Here is an 18,501-nt window from a genome sequence, read left to right on the forward strand (position 1 = left end):
TTTAAGGTCCCCCTAGGCTTGTCTCTCGCTTTCTCTGACTCATATATTGATTTTGCTGTGGTTCAGGTCTGTAGAGACTCTGTATTCATAACTTCCTGGTTACTGAGACAAAACAAAACACCTTTAAGAAATGACTGAGGTAGACACCACTTGCCTGGCTTATAGTGTGGGAAGACAGCATCCATCCTGAAGGAGAAGACACAGCAGCAGGGAGAGGGATAGAAGCAGGGTATTCTAGAAGCACTGAGGCCTGCCCTTCAGAGAGAATCTTCTTCCAGCCAGCCTTTACCTACAAAAGGACCCACAAACTCTTAAAACAGAAATTCCAGTTTTGTACCAAGTATCTGAACAGCCAGAGGGAAGCATTTCACACCCAAACCCTAAGAGCCCCTATGTAACAAAGGCTTCACCATGGCGATTCATCCCCACCCTAGCCTGTGCCTATGAGTCTGAGGTGACTCTATGAGGTCATCAAACACCTTGACTCCTGTGTTACTCCCCCACCAGCTTGGTGAGCCTGCTTCATCCAGAGCATCCAGGGCTGTGTTTCACCATGTGGATGCCCCGGCCTGAGGGAAGGGGTCAGCGGGAAAGTAAGGACGCGCTTCCCTTCTCCATGAGTGTGGACTGCAAGGCTCACCAGTCACTTTTGTTCACACTTTCCTGGCCTAAAGTGAGAGGCTTGTCTCCTCACAGATGTAGAGAAGTCTGGGGAACGTAGTCTTTTTTGTTTGTGCCAGCCGTATTCCCAAGTGAAAACTCTGTTACTGGAGGAGAGAGGAAAGGAGATACTGAGTGGGTGGTGGTGTGTCAACTGCTCCTCTCGGGTGCTGGGTCAGAACAGGCTCTTCTGTGGATTTTCACATCACCATCATTCTCCTGCCTCATCATTTGGAAACAGTTTTCACTGCTTCTGTGAGAACTTGCTTTTCCTTAGCCTCCTTGGCTCACTGGACATATTCTCAGGACACACCATTATCAGTCAGGTTTCCTGTCATCAGTCAGATTGACTAATACAGTCTCTAGATTTTAAGTATTATTGTCTTTGGCCTAGGATGGAGATTCAGTATGTACCAACTGTTGAAATCAAGTTTAGCGGTGTGTAAACGCATGCTTCTCAAGACGCTGTGAGAATGAACACGTCTTAGTAGTCTCTGGCAGCCCCGCTTTTTATGTCTTGATTTATACAAACCTTTGCAGAATGGAATATTTGTGACTCATCATGCTTTAGATAGAGTCCATGTACAATATTCTATTTATGAATCATTCATATCCCAGCCTTCTTGTACCCCCTTGCCCAAACACGCATGTCCTATTCTTGGCATTTTTCTACTGTCTTAGTATAATAGGACAATTGGGCTGAAGCTTCCCCTCTTTTGACGCATTGCTAATCTTTATACCAAACTTATACTATTCTGTTGATGCCCGCAAAGGCACTTATAATGCTCCATGCTGGCACTTTTTGTATTTGCTGCAGTACATTCTTGATTGGAAAGTGCCTCTGTTGGGGGCTCAGCAGGAAACAGATGGCTCATACAAATAGAGTAATTAGGAAGTTGTTTAATAAAGAAACTATTTGGGAAGATACAGCAGGGTGAAGAGAAACCAACTAGGGATGGTAACGCCCTCTGGGGTCAGCACCATGGGAAGGCACAGGCCCAGGAAGCTGCAGGTTGAAGGCCTGTGCGGTGTGGTGCGAGCAGTAGGTAAGTCCTCTAGCTGGGAAAGGCTTCTCCACAGAAGCGTAAGCCCTTAGGTGGTAGGAAGCATTTCTACCCTGCAGGGATGATGAGCATAAAGACCCCCATTTCATCCTCCCATCTTGTCCCCTTTTTGGTAGAATCCAACTGCAGTCCAGAGGGCAGTTAGTAAATTCTTTAAGAAATCACTTCCAGGGCCCAGAGTGCCACAGACCAAGAAGGTAGACAGGAGATCTAGAACAAATGGGAAGGAATCAGTGTGTAATATCCATTTTTATACAGCAAATTCCAGTGTTGCCAGCTATATAAGTTTTCATACATTTTTAGGAAGCAGTTGGCGATATGTAATTGGTGGCACATTGTAGCCAAGCACCTGGCCTCTGCTCTTGTCTGCTTTTGCTCTGGGTGCCAACCTTACAGCATAATGAATTCAGAGTATGTTTTATATTGAAAACATTGAAGCTGAAATGAGTCTTTTCCAATAATACCCTTTCAGATCTCTAAATTAGGAACATTATTCAACTTAAATTTAATTGAGCAAAGACATTCTTCACACATATTCAGCACTATCAAGAGTTTACAGTAGGAGCAGAAATATGGGACTAAATAGAGACTGTCTCCTTTGTCTAGAAGGCTCCATCCTTCCCTGTGACATTTCGCTATGTAGAGGACTTCAGCACCATATGTCTTAACAAATACTTTGGGTCAGAAGGGTGTGTATAATGGAAGGATATAATTAAAGTTTAATCTGTTCAATAAAAAGGCACCATTAATTACTCTGGGCAATTTGTTGGGTTATTAATTGGTTCTGGAAACATGTCAAGCTACTAATTTTAATGGAATTCCCCCCCCCCCCCCAATTGTCTAGACGGCCCCTCGACCATATACTGCCCCAGGAAATATGCAGCCTCCGATTCGATTGCAGCCTCTTCTCAGTAATCGCAATGCAAGAGATGGTTCAAAGAGAACTTCAGGGTCCAAACCCAAAGCCTCATTGCTGGAAGGAGAAGCTCCATTTCCTATTGGGGTAAATGCTATGTTCTTTAAGAAATAGCTGTTTTTATTGATTAAAATCTTGTACTACTAAAGTTTTTAAGATGCTGTATTCAGTTCATGCACACAGTGAGACTTACATTGTACATTCATTAATACTTATTATGTCCTGGTAATTAACTGCATATTGCTGTGACAGGAAGGCCTACCATTTGTATAATTGAACAGAGTCTGTAAGGGATGGGACAGTAATGATGCATGGTGCTAGCTCACTATGAGACAGCCACATGAAAAACAAAGATGTCTTGTCCCCAGCCACACATGACTGTCCCTAGAAACGACCCTGTGTGAACTCCTTCCAGATTTGAGCACAGGAGAAGCAGACAATGAAATTCTTCACTGCTCATCCCTGTGCATGCTCCTGTCAGCCTGGGAACCTTCCTGAAGAATGGATTACAGAAGGAAGGGAAGTCAGTTTTTTAAATGTGCTGAACTCATCAACCTAGGGGTTTGACACTGCGTCCATTTCAGGGTTATGTCCTGGGTAATCTTTGCTCTTTAGAGTATGGGAAGGCTAGATATGGTTACTACAAAAAGGATCTACCTAAACAGGGAGGAATAAGGCAGACTACTCCTGCACTGGGGAGAGAATTTATGTTTCTAACCTGCAGAAACATTTGCTAACTAAAGAATTTGTGTCACGAACATAATTGCCGTTATGTGGAAGGGATGAGCATGCTTCATTCCTTGCTAGAAAGTATCACCCATAAATGTAAGGCATGTCCTCTCATTGACAAATGCCCTTCATGCAGATGAATTAGTGATTAAATTTCATATTAAATATACAACTGCAATTGTGGCATCCCCATCCATTGAATGTGGTCTGAGCTCAGGAGAAAGTTTCACACACCTTCTTCAGTTAATTTACTGGTAGCTTCTTAAACACCAACAGAAGTTTTTTGGCAAGTGATGGCTTTTTGTTTGTAGAAACTGCTTGGAGTGAGACAGGTTTTAGGTCTTAGATCTAGGGTCCAGTTGAAGGCTCATCCTTGGAAGGTCATTTCAGCCACTGTCCAGGAGTAACCAGGTCCTGTGAGGCCACAAGCAAGATCCTTAGTCACTTGATGGTAATCCAAAATGGATGCGTCTTGATCAGGGACAACTAATCCATCAAGAGTCATCAAATGGCCAACGCTCATAGCAACAATGTTTTCTCCCTGCTTGGCAGGGCTGTCTGGGAGGCAGGCTCACTCACAGTGAGAAGGTTGCCTGGTGACCAGAGAATCAGAATGGGGCTGTGGCTCAAGGCAGTGTTCCTGGATCAGGTTAAGGCTTCGTGGGGCACCCATCTCATCTTAGGAATGGGCTTGCCAAAAGTACCAGAAAACTCACAGGTCTTTTCCTAAAACTCCCTGTGTCCTCTGGGGTTAACCTTGCCATTAGGGATGGACATACTCAAAGCCTGATGGGTAGGCCTTCCGTCCCTGTAGACAGCGCTCCAATGAATAATTACCATGTTTGCCAAGGTGATTGCCTTCTTTCCAAGCTTCTATAGTTCTGAGTTCTACTTTGGAAAAATCTTCTTCCTAGACATAAGAACACCACCAGTGAAATGACACACAGTTGTTGACATCTAGGGACAAAGTTTTTCCCCTTCAAGGATTCCCGCCCCCCTCAAATTTACTCTGAGTCTCTCTGTGCAACTAATATCTATCTATAAACACTATGACATAGAGAACCTCATTTTCCTCTTTCCAAGTTTGAGAGAGCGGGTCATCGAAGGGAAGGCACTGAGTAGCTCATGTGCACCAACAAGATGAAGATGAACTTTATATTAGTTTCAAGTATCTAAATTCCATGACTATTTTGGGAAATTATGATAAGCTAAGTACTGATGTAAGAACAAGTGTTATTGACTATCAAGGAAGACAGCAGTAACTTATTGGAGCTTACAATGTAATATGCATGAACAGAGATGTGCTTTTATTAGCAGTGTTGACAGTGACAGTGTTGACTGTCAGACAAGCTCCTTATGAAAGACAGTGGCTTGTATTATTGCTGTGTATGTAGTGTGCACCAGGTCAACCCTTCTTGCTTTACTGAGTGAAGAGTATAGTGTTATAAGGACTGGAAGTGCCATGGATAAAACCAGGTTGAACTTGTCATAGCAGCCAGAGTGAGCATCTTTAGGGAAAAAAATGATCTGGTCAACAACAGGGTGGTTTTGATGCCACTTGGCAAAAATTGGCAATATTCAGAAAGAGTCTCTTCTGTCAAGAGAAATCAATGTTTTCAATGAACTGCCTAGAAGACCTACCACCATTTTAACATGTAGGAATCTATCCAAGGAACATGAACCCATGTGATAAGAGTTAATCTCTCTGAACTGTCTTATTTACAGTAGTGAACAACTGGGAAAAGCTACATAATAAAATATAGGTTAAGTAAACAAAATACAGTATAATTATAAGTAATGGTTTAGAAAATTATCCAATATACCAACAGTAAAAAAAAAAAAAAAGAAGAAATTACTTTTTAAAAATATTATTAAAATAATTTCTAAAACAAGACAAACAACTGATACCCAGTTATGCTATTTATTTTTAAAAGCAATTAAAAGTTACCCAAATCTCCAGTGTCCTAGAATAATTAATTTTAATATTTGTATTGTATTGATTTATTTTTAGTTCGATGTTCTAGACTCAGTCTATTGCAGAAATAAATAGAAAACAAAGTACTATAAGAACACTCAATATAGTTTAACATCTAAAAAGTAGAATCGATTACACAAAAGTGTTGATTTTATTCAAGTTTTGATCAATGTGTGCTTTTATTTAATCTGCTTTTATTTATTTAATAAGCAGCCACTTTAGTGAACTTCCTTTTCTTAAAATAATTTTCACTATTAATCATCTCAAACTATAGAGTAATTGACTAAAAATTAATTAGGACTACAAAACCATAAATCAAATATAAATGTACATAGTATAAGCATAAACAATTTTAAACTAAATTGGTGTAAAGTGAATAAGAATATCTAAAGATATTTGCTTCAGATGCACAAAATAATTAATTTGTAGAAATGTTTAGACTCAATCTATATGATAAATATTATTGGATATAATGTAAAGCTTTTAAATGATTAAGGTGATGTATCTTAATTAAGCCTTCAAGCAAAATATATATCTCAAGGATGAATTAATATTTAAAAATTTCCATTTGTTATTGCTTTTTAAATCAAAATCTCCACATGAATCACTTAAAAGAAATGTTGCCTCATATTGCCTGTGCTGTTATGTGAGAATATACCCACATTACTATACACTGGTGAGAGCATACAATCTAATTAAAGAATCAAAGCAACATTTAAATAACTATTTTTGTATTTATGGATTTTTAGAGTGCTAAAGTTTACAGTTCAGCTGAACTCATATGTTTTTATATGTATGCATACTTAAATGTGTGTGTCTATATGTGCAAATGCACATTTATGGCAGATTATTATTACTTGTGTCGTTACCTATGTAGGACTTATTACTGCTTGCAAGATCTCTAGGTCAAAGAGAATTCTCTCTGAGATTTGGTGAATATTTTTGTTTGTCCTTCACAAGATTTGTATTAATTCGAACAAGCGCAGCAGCTGGCGTTTGGTCATGGGCCTTGCTTCTTCTGCCCATTCAGAGCTGCCTCTCTACTGCCCAGCACGCTGGCCAGCCGTATTTCAGAGTTCAACCCTGCAGAACTCTCGGTGTGAAGTCAACTAAATTAACTAGCCTTAACTCTTCTATTCAAATTATATTCACATAAGGTTAGAAGTGTGTGCTTGTTAAATTTGCAACAGATACAAAACGTGACTTTTAATAGATAGTAGTGTGCAGTGTCGGTTGGTCTATTGTTTTCAGCAGGGTATGTATGCAGTGACAGTCACCCAGGCTTCTGTTTGCAGTTGCATGGGGCCTGGCTTGTGTGGCATTGTGTCTGACACAGCGGTGTGTAATTACAGGGCAAGAAGGCAATGATGAAGTTCAGGAGCTCCGTTTACAATTCGCGGAGGGAGGACTCCTACCAGCTTCCAATCATTAACAGTTACCCCACACCTGTTCCCCCGACACCCCAGCTCCCAGCAGGAGGGACCTGCAGGGAGAACAGGTTGGAGCCTTGGAGGAGGAGGAAGCTGCGACCCATCACGGCTCCCAACGCCCTGGAGCCTCTCTTCAGCAAGGTGATTATGGGTCAAAATGTCCCTTTGTTACTAGTCACTGAGCACCAGCTGAATTCTAGATTTGTTGTGTGCAGAAGGGTCTTCTGGAATCAAGTAGAACGTTGCCTTATGTAAAGAAATATAATATTTTTATTAGTTCAGCTATAAAGAAGAAGGGAGTCAAGTGGAGGCAGTGCCTTCCTCATCCTGGTCTCACACATCCCAAGCTTTGGACAGGCAGGAGAGGCAAGGCCTGGGATCAACCGCCAGCTGCTGCACTTGTTTGAATTACTTCAAACTTTCTCATGGACAAACAAAAATATTCACCAAACTTCAAAGACAATTCTCTTTGGACCTAGAAATCATGAAGCAGGAATATATTCTATAATAACTAAACAACTAATTTAGCATAATTGATGGCGGATTACTCATGAAATCTTGTGGTCAGATTTACTTCGACTGACTCCAATTTTGTTTCCCTTAATTTGATCATTCAGAATATCTTAACAATTAATTTATGGCAATTTATGGGTTTAAGCATAGCTAGAGAGTGTAATATGTAATCAGAATTTATTTTTAATGCTTTATTTCAAATTAATGAATACTGCCTACAAAACTGTTCAGTTGTTCTTTGAAATCACTGTGGCTTGTCACGTGCATTTGCCCGTGGTGCTGGCACGCATCGCACTTGCGAGTCTAGCTGATGTTTATACAGCTTCAGTGCAGTACGAACACAGGGATGACTCTTTTTCACCGTGTACCACAGCCACATTAACTACAAGTAACATCCATGACTCTTAGCAGAATGTGGGATTGACATTTTCCTGAGAGAACAGGTAGTGAAGTGCCACCAAATGCACCCACTCTGCACCCACTCTTCCAAGTCAGCCTGGCCTCAAACACCCAGTGTCTTCTGTCTCTCACTGCAGTGTCTGCCCTCCCCTCTAACCTTCCAAAAGGCCTGGAAGTTGTTTCTCTCCCTTTGATGCTGTCTCTGGAAGAACCTTCTCTCTCTGCTTTTCCACACAACGCAGGTTTTACATAGAGTTATCAAATCCTTCCTATGTGGACAGCACCTTAGATCAGTTTTCTTTTTTACATTTGAGAAATTAGCCTTTAAAATTTCACACTTACTATGTTTTGATCTTAGACACTCTCAGCTACCTCTCTCCAACAGCCCCTGAAAACCACCAAGAGAGACATCCCTCCCATCTTCATATCTTTATTATTATTGTTGTTATTATTATTATTGTTGTTGTCTCTCTGAGCCCATTAGTACTGACCATTCACAAATGAGCGGGACTACCACTGGGCTGTGGACAACCTATTAGTGGCAACATCTCCAAAGTGAAGTGACTGGCCCTCCCTTTAGGACCACCAACTGGAAAAAGCTCCTCAGCTAGGGGTGTGGAGTCAGCTAGGGGGTGTGGAGTCAGCTAGGGGTGTGGAGTCAGCTAGGGGTGTGGAGTCAGCTGGGGGGTGGAGTCAGCTAGGGGGTGGGGAGTCAGCTAGGGGTGTGGAGTCAGCTAGGGGTGTGGAGTCAGCTGGGGGTGGAGTCAGCTAGGGGTGTGGAGTCAGCTAGGGGTGTGGAGTCAGCTAGGGGGTGGGGAGTCAGCTAGGGGTGTGGAGTCAGCTAGGGGTGTGGAGTCAGCTGGGGGGTGGAGTCAGCTAGGGGTGTGGAGTCAGCTAGGGGTGTGGAGTCAGCTAGGGGTGTGGAGTCAGCTAGGGGTGTGGAGTCAGCTAGGGGTGTGGAGTCAGCCAAGGGTGGGGAGTCAGCTAGGGGTGGGGAGTCAGCCAGGGGTGGGGAGTCAGCTAGGGGTGGTGAGTCAGCCAGGGGTGGGGAGCTGACCCCCTACTCATGCTGGAGTAATGAGTGGGAACCATAGCTGCTGTGTGCAAGGGCTGTGTCAAGTCTGGAAGTCAGCAAGGCATAGCTCTCTTCCCCAACTGTCTCCCATACTGTTTCTTCTCTTCTTCCTCAGTGTTCCTATGAGCCTTGGGTATAGGGATGCTAATGTAGATGACCCATCTTGGCTTTATTGTTTCTTAAATTTCACTGGTATCTGATGTAATTATTTCCCTTTTTGTGTCTAGGCCTCTCTCTCTCTCTCTCCCCCCCGCCCCCGGTGTGTGTGTGTGTGTGTGTGTGTGTGTGTGTGTGTGTGTGTTTGTTTGGATTACGATGTTTGGACCTTGTTTTCTTGGTTCTTGGTGGTTTTTTATTTTATTGAGTTTGGTTATCTCCCCCTCTTTATTGTTTTTGGATCTGTTTTGTTATTGTTTTCCCAAGGCCTTAGGTATGTTGATAAGGCTTTGAGATCTCTCAAACCTTTTGATATAGGCACTCAGTGCTATTGACTTTTTTCCTTAACACTGTTTCAATTGTGTCTGATAGATTTTTGGTACATTGCATTTTCACACATTTTATTCTAGACATTTAAATTTTTTATTTTTAACTTCTTCAGTAGCCTGATAATCATTCAGTAGTGTGTGTTTAGTCCCCATGTGTTTGGGTCCCTTACACACTTTCTATAGTTTATATTGTTGTTGGGTCTAGCTTTGTTCCACTGTGCTCAAATAGAATAGGCCATTGTAACTTCCTTATATAGTTGAGACTGCACTGTATTTCAATATGTGGCCAATTCTGGAGAAAGTTTTCATGGATTGCTAAGAAGAATGTGTTTTGTTTTTGAATAGAATGTTCTCTAGATGTCTTCTAGGTCCCCTTGATTTATGATGTCATTTCATTCTAATGTTTCTCTCTCTAGATGTCCTGTGTACTGGTGCGAGTGAGGTACTAAAACTATTATCACTGTGTTAGCGTTAATTTGGTTTTCCATTGAGTAGTATTATTTGACAAAGTTGTGTGTGTCTGTGCTTTGTACATTCATGTTTATAATTATAATATCTTCTCTCATATATTGTTCTTTATTGAGTATGAAGTGACTTCTTACTGGGGAGTGGAGGCCAACAAATATTCAGAATCATTAGTGTCTAATGTGAGCTAATCACTTACTGTTTTATGTCACTAGATATTTTGAAAATTACTTGGTCTCTCAAGTGCTGAGTGAAACGATGGTTCACACTCTGTAATTGTGACTCTGTTAACTTCTTGTGATTGCAGTTAGGTTTTGTTTGTGAATGTCTAGAACTTTCTGTAGGTTTTTAGATTTAGGACTGTTAGGCTTTGCTGATGAAATTCTGTACCACTGAAGTAATGCTTCATATTAGTCATTACTTTTTGTGTTAAAATCTCCTTTGTGTAATACATAAAGAATACAAATTATTCATGTATATATAATTATATATATTTTATTCATATACATTTTATTACTTTCAGTCTTTCAGAATTTTAGATACGAAGTCTGGGCTTTAGGTGTGTTAATGCAGTAGGCAGGTGGTTTGTGTTTAATTCAATCTGGACATGTGCTCCATTAACGAGGCTGGCCCACCACGTTCCTGCCTCCCTTTTCCTCAGAGCTTGACTCTTCCCTTCCAGAAACACACCTTCCCATGCTCCTTTCCCCCACCTCTTCTTTTTGTTTTGTTTTTACTTGTCAACCTGAACATTACCATGACGTCCACCTTGATGCTCGCTTTTCTTTTGAGATACCGTCATGGTCACACGTGGTCTAACAGTTTGCACGTGTCCTCTCCAGGTCAGTAGAGCCTTAGATGCAACAATGCCACAGTAGGATGTCTCAGTTCATTGTCTGCTGATGAGCAGTCTCCCAGCCTTCTCCACACCCAAGCCAGTGTGAACGAGGATGCTCAGCCAGCCCATCCTTTCCACCATGGTTTTATCCTCTCCTCTGGAAATGTACTTACCTTCCAACCACCTGTTGTCTTCTCTTCATTTAGTCATCTGTTCTTGTATATGTGCTCTGTGAACTTTTAACAAAATATGAAAATTTATGTCTCATGCCAATACTAGTGCCATCTGTTATTTAGTGGCCCCCAAGAATACAGTGTTTAACACACTATATCCACAATGACCTTACAAAGGGATGCAATTTCTTCCCTCTAGAGGTGAAGCAAATCAAGTTAAAGGCTCCGTAACCACAGAACTCAATAATGTCATTTTAAGAGTACATCTCAGCAAGTTGACCTGTTTTTTGCAACAGGCAAACTCAAAAGTGATTGCAGTTTATTTTCTCCAAACTCTTGAAGTTAACTGAAATTGGTCACTTGTTCTTTTGTTTTGTTTTGTTTTTTGTTTTTGTTTTGTCTTTTCAAAAAAGAGAAGCAAAGTAGACTTCTCCACGACAATTCCAGACACGTGACATACATGATCACCTATCTGTGTAGTGGCCCCAGAAGCAGTCAGTGCGTCCATGCCGCTTTCAGAAAGACTAAACTAAGGAAGGATCCGTGTCACTTCAAAAGCTGTCACTGTGGCATGATCAATATCAGCTAAAACTAAAGCAACACTAATATTTATTCAGTTCATCTGTTTGAAATTTTATTTGAATGCTGAGCCCAAAATACTTTCTTCCTAGCAGAGAGAGGAGAGAAGAGGAGAGCGGAGATAACACGGTCTGCTCAAATCCCTGCCATTGACAAAACTCAGAGCAAAAATCTGGCGCTCGAGTCCTTGAGAGGAGTGTATTCTTTAATGCTTTTGATTCTTGCACATTGTGTACAGCGAGCCTTTATACATGTTTTGCTAGAATTAGATCCCTCTGTTGTTCGTGCTATAAAGAACAGGCGGCCTCACAGGGAGACACTCGGTCACCCTGTCTGTTTTGTCTCCCCTAGGACCCAGGAAGGATTTATAAAGCAGCGCCACATAGCAATGCAGTCATTACAATGGTCTATTTTGGGAAAAATGTGCACCTATCTTATGACGACACAGACTTCCGAGATGAAATTAAGATTTACCAACAGCACTGTGGAGGAGAAAACCTTTGTGTCTACAAAGGGAAACTGCTTGAGAAAGGTACAAATTCATGTGAATTAAAAAAAAAAAAAAAAAAAAAGAAAGAAAGAAAGAGGCTTGGGTTGATGTTCCAGACAAGCTGTTGTTGACATAATATCAAAATGACTTCAACTACTTCCAGGGAATTACAAACCAGCTGCCTAAAAGTAAATCTAGATTCACAGATCCTTGATTGAAACCAAAGGAGCCATTACTCCTGCAGACTGTAGGAGAAGGAATTTGGAGTGATTTAACCTGGTAACAGATTAATTTTGGGACAGAAATATATTTGATCATTAAAATGTTTCCAGAATATGCTGTGTCAAAAAAATTACAAGTTCACTGTTTGGTTTGCCATAGTGAATGATACCACAAGTTATCATAAAAGGGAAATCACAGATTGGCAATTTGTTTGTTAGAATATATGGAGACAAAATCACAAATTCAATAGACTACATAACAAGTTACACATAAGTGAGTTAGTGTCAAACATTGATTAAATGTTCCCTTTGATCCAGAGTCTATATTTGTTGGTATAAATGCTTTTTTTGATACCCACTCCCCCACACTGTACTGTGGTGTTTCCTTCAGTATTCAGTTTACTGGGGCGACAGTGAAAGGGGTCATGTTTACAAAACCATGCCCATCTCTTGCTTGCATAGGAAACTTCTTAGAAAGCTGTTAGTTTTCATATCTATATAGGAAATCTTGAAACAGACGAGGAGCTGGAAAAGGACGTCAGTACACATGGAATTTTTTTTTTCATTTTAAATTTCTTTCACCAATCAAAAAGAATGACTCTAATAAAAACAGTTCCAAACATTAAAAGCTACAAATATAACAACCTATTTGGGAATTACATGTTTTAAGCTTCTCAAATAAACAAGACAGTAGAACATTAGTTTTAAATTAAAGTAAAATAAAATATGGTTCTCAGTTTCCTGGGAACTGTTACTATTTTTACAAACTTGGCAGAAATGTGTAAATTCACTCTGGTGTTTTGCAGTCACATTCCAGAGTTCATTCCCTTCGCCTTGTAGATGAGGGAGGCGAGAGGCCCTTGAGATGGGGTGTCTTTTGGAGGATATCTGCGTAGCTCTGGCCAGGTTGTGTGGGTTGTACGGTTCTCTGCTGCCTCAGGTCTCCACAGCCAAAGTCCCAGTGGCTTTATAAGGGAAAGGTGTGAATTCCCAGTAAGCCAGGTATAAATAAGGGTGGGGTCACACAACCTTAATTTCATCCAAGCAGCTTAACACCCTATTTTTAGAAGTATACTGTTTGGGTGTTAGTTTATGAGAACTGAGAAAATTAGCTGTCATCTAAAGTTATAATGCTTATGTTTAGGTGTCTGTATTTAAATATTGCTCAGGTTCTATATCACACTTGATTCAACAACATGCATATTTAAAGACAATATACAATGGAGAACATGACTTATGCACATGAGATCTTATCTGGGTGGACCAAGGGTGCAGACCCCAGCGCGGTCTGAGGAGGGTGCTACTGGGCATGGGGTTATTTTGTGTACACACTAATCTTGGGTCTTTGTGTGAAGACACTGGATAGTCCTCCAGAGCAGTGTGTAAGAACGGCTTAAATAACCGATGCTGTTTACACTGTAATCTGGTCTCAGCTTGCCTTGGTCACTAGGACAGTAATATTCAAAACCAGAGAGTGACATATCCAGTCTATGAAGAATTTGTCTTTAGTTTTGTGTGATTCTGTGAACTACGAATAGGTTTTAGGTTTCTGTGAAGAAAAAAAAAGAATTTATTCATATTTTTGGAATAGCTCACTCACTAAAATGTGGCATTTCTTAATTTTTCTTGGTTCTTGAACATTAAGAATAACAATAAAAATTATGGAACAATGGGGCAAAGGCCATCTTTGTATCTCCAAAATAATTCACCATAAGTATTGTAGTTAGGTTTATAGCGTCCGAGCCAGAGGCTTTTCATGCACTGGCTTGTTGTTGCCTCCCACAGGACTGCAGCAGCTTCCAGGCATTCTGATAGGCCACGTGTGTCCCTTCACACAAAGGAAGCTTTGGCCTGTGGGCTCATGTGAAGGCCAAGAGGCCGTAATTGATTTTCTGGCCTCCCAATAGTCTCCACCTCTTGACCTCTTGACCCTGGTTTCTTAAGCTTCAGAAAGCAATCCCACCTTACTCTTTGCACGTGCCTCCCTTCCTTCCAGAACGAGCCTCTTTTCCACATAGAGGGTCCTCTTCCCATGATGTTTGCTTGGCCTGTGATGAGCCCTCTTCTTTCCTCCTTAAGTTCAAATTCCACCCAGCCACTGCCTGCAGGTGAAGCATCCTGCCTTTTGGGTGACTTGTGCTGGGATATTTTTCCTACTAGCAACACTGAGAATCTATCTCAACTCAGGATGGAAGCACTCCTCTATATCCTGACCCCATTTAACTGTTCTTTGCTTTTTTTTTTTAATATTGATTTTGATTTTTAAGGTAGACTTATCAAGATGTAAATTACATTCCACAATATCCACCCAGTATATGTGTGCAAGCTAATGGCATTCAGGGACTTTGAAACTGCCTCAGACTCTCCATCACGTCACTGTTCACTGCCTCTCTCTCTCTCTCTCTCTCTCTCTCTCTCTCTCTCTCTCTCTCTGACTTGTTGAAGCAGTAGTTGCTTTATCTTGCTGAGTACGGATCTGTTATACTGAGGATAGCTATATTGTCTCTGCAGATAATGATTCCAGATATGAACACCAACAGCAATATATTAATGTATAATAGAAACTATGTAATAATAATAATAATAAAATGCCTGCACGTAAGAGTACTGTAGGGTGTTGCCACCCTTCTCTAAAGGAGCAGAGCTGGTATATACTGGATGTATTAGAGTGGCTTACAAGCTGTGATCAGGGCAGTCCAACAGTGGCTAGAAGTCTGGAGGTTGTTCAGTCTACCAGCCTGGATGACTTAGCAGTCCCAGTCTGCACTGGAGTCCTAGAAGATTCCCAGAGAGCTGCCGGCCTTAAGTCTGTTCTGGCATCCAGAAGCTGCTTCTAACATGGGAGTATCTCAGCCACAGGCTGGGTAGACTTGCCATAGAGAGTGAGGCCAAGCAGGCAACAAGCTAAACATTCTCCTTCCATGTAATTTTATCTGGGTGCCACCAGCAGGTGCTGTCCAGATTTAGGGCGAGTCTTCCTACTTCAAATGACCTGACTAAGAAAACCCCTCACAGGCCTGCCCAGCAGCCTGGGTTTTAGTCGATTCCAGATGTGGACAGGATGATAACTGAGACGGACTCTCATATCATCTCTTTTCACTGATTGTTAGAACGGTTTTGGTTGCCCTTCTTCCCCTGTGTGGGCCACAACTTCCTGTTTCTGTACATGTATCTAAATGTTTTAAATTGTCTATTACATGCTGTGAACTTAGCTTCTGACTTTTCTGTATTGTGTATTTTGTGGGTGTGGAGTTATTCGGAGTCAATGTGAAATCGCATCCCTAAGAACCATGATACAGTTTGTGAACTGTCCAGTTCTCAGATGGTGTCTGATTTCAAATGTTCGTTAGTGACTCCTCGGAGGCCCAGACTCTCTACTGGTTCATCTGTTTGTGTCTCTTAATGATGGTGTAAAAAAAGAAAATGGAAGTTTATCTTCTATGTCTGGAGCCAGAAATCCAAAATGAAGACGATGCCAGGTTGAGTTCCCTGCAGAGCTCTAGGCCAATCGCCTTCCTTGATTCTGCCCAGCTTTGACTCTTTGTGTGGGCCAGTTCCCTGCTGATGGCCATGTTGTCACCGCAGTGTCTGTGTCTGGCTTTGTGTGCCCTCCCTTGTGCATGTGTGCGTCTCTTCTCATGAGAACAACAGGCGTTGGGCTTGGGGAAAACGGACAGTGAGAATAACTTCCTCTTGAGCCTTCATCAAAGATGTCTCTGAAATATAAATGGCATGTGACAGTTTTGAGTGATTCTGAATTTCAGGGAGCTCAGGGAATATGTCCACGCCCCAGCTGTGGTGGTCCACCAGGCATTCTTGTTCAGGCTGTGCCTAGGTGAAGATGCAGATAGACTGGGGTTTATGAGACATGTGGAGTCCACTCAAGCCCAGGATGCCTCTTGGAAACACAGGCTGTACAGTGAGCTGTGAACCACTGCCTGCAGTTTGCCAGTGGCTGCCTGGCAAGGTCTGGCCTGTTGATTTACTAACTATGTTTTTAGTCTCCAGGAACCTCTGACATTCTGTGTGAGCACCCTGGAGATAGCTACCTATTAGTGGAAATGTCATAGGCCAAGGGTTTGTTGTCTTCTGCCTAAATTATTCCAGGCCCCACAGACTAAAGATACTTGGATGTTCTGCCATCCTGTACCCACTTAGAGCACCGGTGAGGAGATGGCAGGTGTGGGAGGTCCAAGGCAGAAGGCTGAAGGTTCCTTCCCCTTTTTCATGAAGCCTGACTTTCACATTAAGTGTTGCACATTTTAGATTGTCGGTCTGCTTCCAAAGATATTTTTAAGGAAAGAGGATTTGATGCCCTTACTTGATAGCATGTGTATTAATTATTGCTCTGAGGTTGAATGATAGATCCTTGAATGAGGAGACATATATACTCACAAGTGTGTATAGAGGAATCTCCAGCTGCATCATCTCTTATCTACCCATCCATAGTTAGCATCCATCTTGTCCTTACTCCCTGATGGTACCCATCATCAGCGAATGGCGAACATGCCTGTTTTCCAAGCACTGCACAGCTCTTTCTGATAACGTGCACTATGACACGGGTGGACTGGGACCACCATTCCTACCATCCCAGAATTAAAGATGTGAAGGTTGGGGACTTGAACTTCATGCTCTGTCATCGTCATCGGAGGTTCCTCGGAATACTCCACCAAGAAGTCAGTAAGTCAGGGGTGGAGAAGTCACCGTATTTTAAAAGACAAAATTACAAAACAGAGATAAAGGCAGGGGATACCAAATCTTTTTTTTTTTTTTTTTTTTTTTTTTTTTTTTTTTTTTTTTTTTGTTAAGTTTGAAAACCATGAAAGAATCACCTCACTAACATCAGGATGGCTCTCTAGAAACTGGGCGTGGCAGGGGACTAATGAAGGGTATGTCATATCTGGCAGTTGATTCCCTGGCAGTGACTTTTCCCTACATTTTCTTCCCTTAAATTTGTTTGATTTTTATTTTATGTGTCTATGTCTGTGTGTGTGGAGGTGCCCAGTGGGGCTAGAGGGTGTTGGATATGCTGGAGCTGGGGTGACAGGTGGTCATGAGCTGCTTGGTGGATAGGCAAGCTGGAGACTGCTCTGTAGGCCTCTGCAACAGCAGCAAGCACTCTTGACTGCTGAGCCATCTCTACAGATCTGCCCTGTATTTTCTTGTGTGTACCTCATCCTGGTGGGTACCCACAGTGTCCTAAGGAGCCAGCCATGGCACAAGGAGTCGCAGTGCGTGGATAAGTCTTCAGTCTGCAATGACGTCAGATTGCCTTCCTGGCATCTGATGGAGGAATCTGTTTGTCACTAAGGACAGTGCACATTTGAGCCGTTGTGTCTCAGCTTTCCTAGATGCTCACCTTCATTTCTTTAATTTCTCATTACGAATACCAAGGTGCATGGGTCAAGAGTTTTCCAGTCGGTCTAATTCTTAAAGGCGAGTTGCACTTGATTTAGACGTTTCCAGGGCTCACTGTACATATTCATAGACACTTTCAATAATCAAGCAGAAGAGAGGTTAAAATAATGACACACTAATTGACTATTTGGGGCCTCCTCTGCTTCTATGGTAGGGTCTGAAGGAACCAAGTAAATACACTGGCATTGCCACCACAGGTGTGCCTTTACATTGCACAGCGAGCATCTGGACTGCTGTTCTGAGATGTGAGGCCCAGCAGCATCAGCACCTGGAAGCTCGCTAGAAGTGCAATTAAAACAAACAAACAAACAAACAAACAAACAGCAACAACAGAATTTGTCCTCATCTCTACCATGATACTTTTGAGTAAGAATCTCTGTGAAAAGGGTCTTGCCTTTTAACAAGTCCCCCAAGTGGTTCCATTGCACATTAAGATTTAAAAAGCTCCAGTTAGCCATATTTTAAGGAATTGTTTTAAGAGCTGTGATGGGTAATGTGCACACAGCAGAGAGATGGATCATGGGTAATGTGTGCACGGCCGAGAGGTGGAGCCTGTTGAAGGCCCAGGAAGTATCATGTGCAGCAGCAGAATTCTGGGTCATTCTGTGGAACATCTCAGGTGGGACTTCATTAGGCAATCATAATGATTTGGAGTGATTAAAACTGTATCACAAACATTAATTCTTAGTTTCTTGGTAAGATGCTTAAGAATATAGGGAGATAAAGAATCTCAAAGACAAACAATTAAGTGTAGCTTAGAGTTAAAATAACTCTCACCAATGTATTAATCATAAATAGAATGTTTAATGCTACCGACAAAATATTATACATGTGTGTGAAGGTCTGTGTTGTGTGTTGTGTATGTTGTGTATGTTGTGAGAGTGTATGTCGGGGGAGGACCTTGATATGTTTCCACTGGTGTTATACACCTTGTTTACTTTGAGTCAAGATCTCTCCTTGCCCTGGAGCTCACCATGTAAGCTGTGCTGGCAGGCCAGGGAGTCCCAGGATCCACCAGTCTCAGCCTCCCCAGTGCTGAGATTATAAGCATGTGCCCCCGACCCTGGCTTC

At 41.8% G+C, this 18,501-nt stretch overlaps 1 protein-coding gene across 1 annotated transcript in view; it reads left to right on the forward strand.

The window, feature by feature from the left end:
* Nucleotides 1-18,501, forward strand: part of Erich3 (glutamate rich 3) — a 103,841-nt gene that overhangs the window by 39,839 nt on the left and 45,501 nt on the right. The window contains exons 6-8 of the mRNA XM_051165739.1: nt 2,569-2,727; nt 6,697-6,915; nt 11,653-11,833. Of these exons, the coding sequence (XP_051021696.1) occupies nt 2,569-2,727; nt 6,697-6,915; nt 11,653-11,833 (559 nt within the window). The remainder of the gene's footprint in view (nt 1-2,568; nt 2,728-6,696; nt 6,916-11,652; nt 11,834-18,501) is intronic.

Source organism: Acomys russatus, chromosome 23 (assembly GCF_903995435.1).
Source record: "Acomys russatus chromosome 23, mAcoRus1.1, whole genome shotgun sequence".
In the NCBI taxonomy this organism is placed as follows: Eukaryota; Metazoa; Chordata; class Mammalia; order Rodentia; family Muridae; genus Acomys; species Acomys russatus.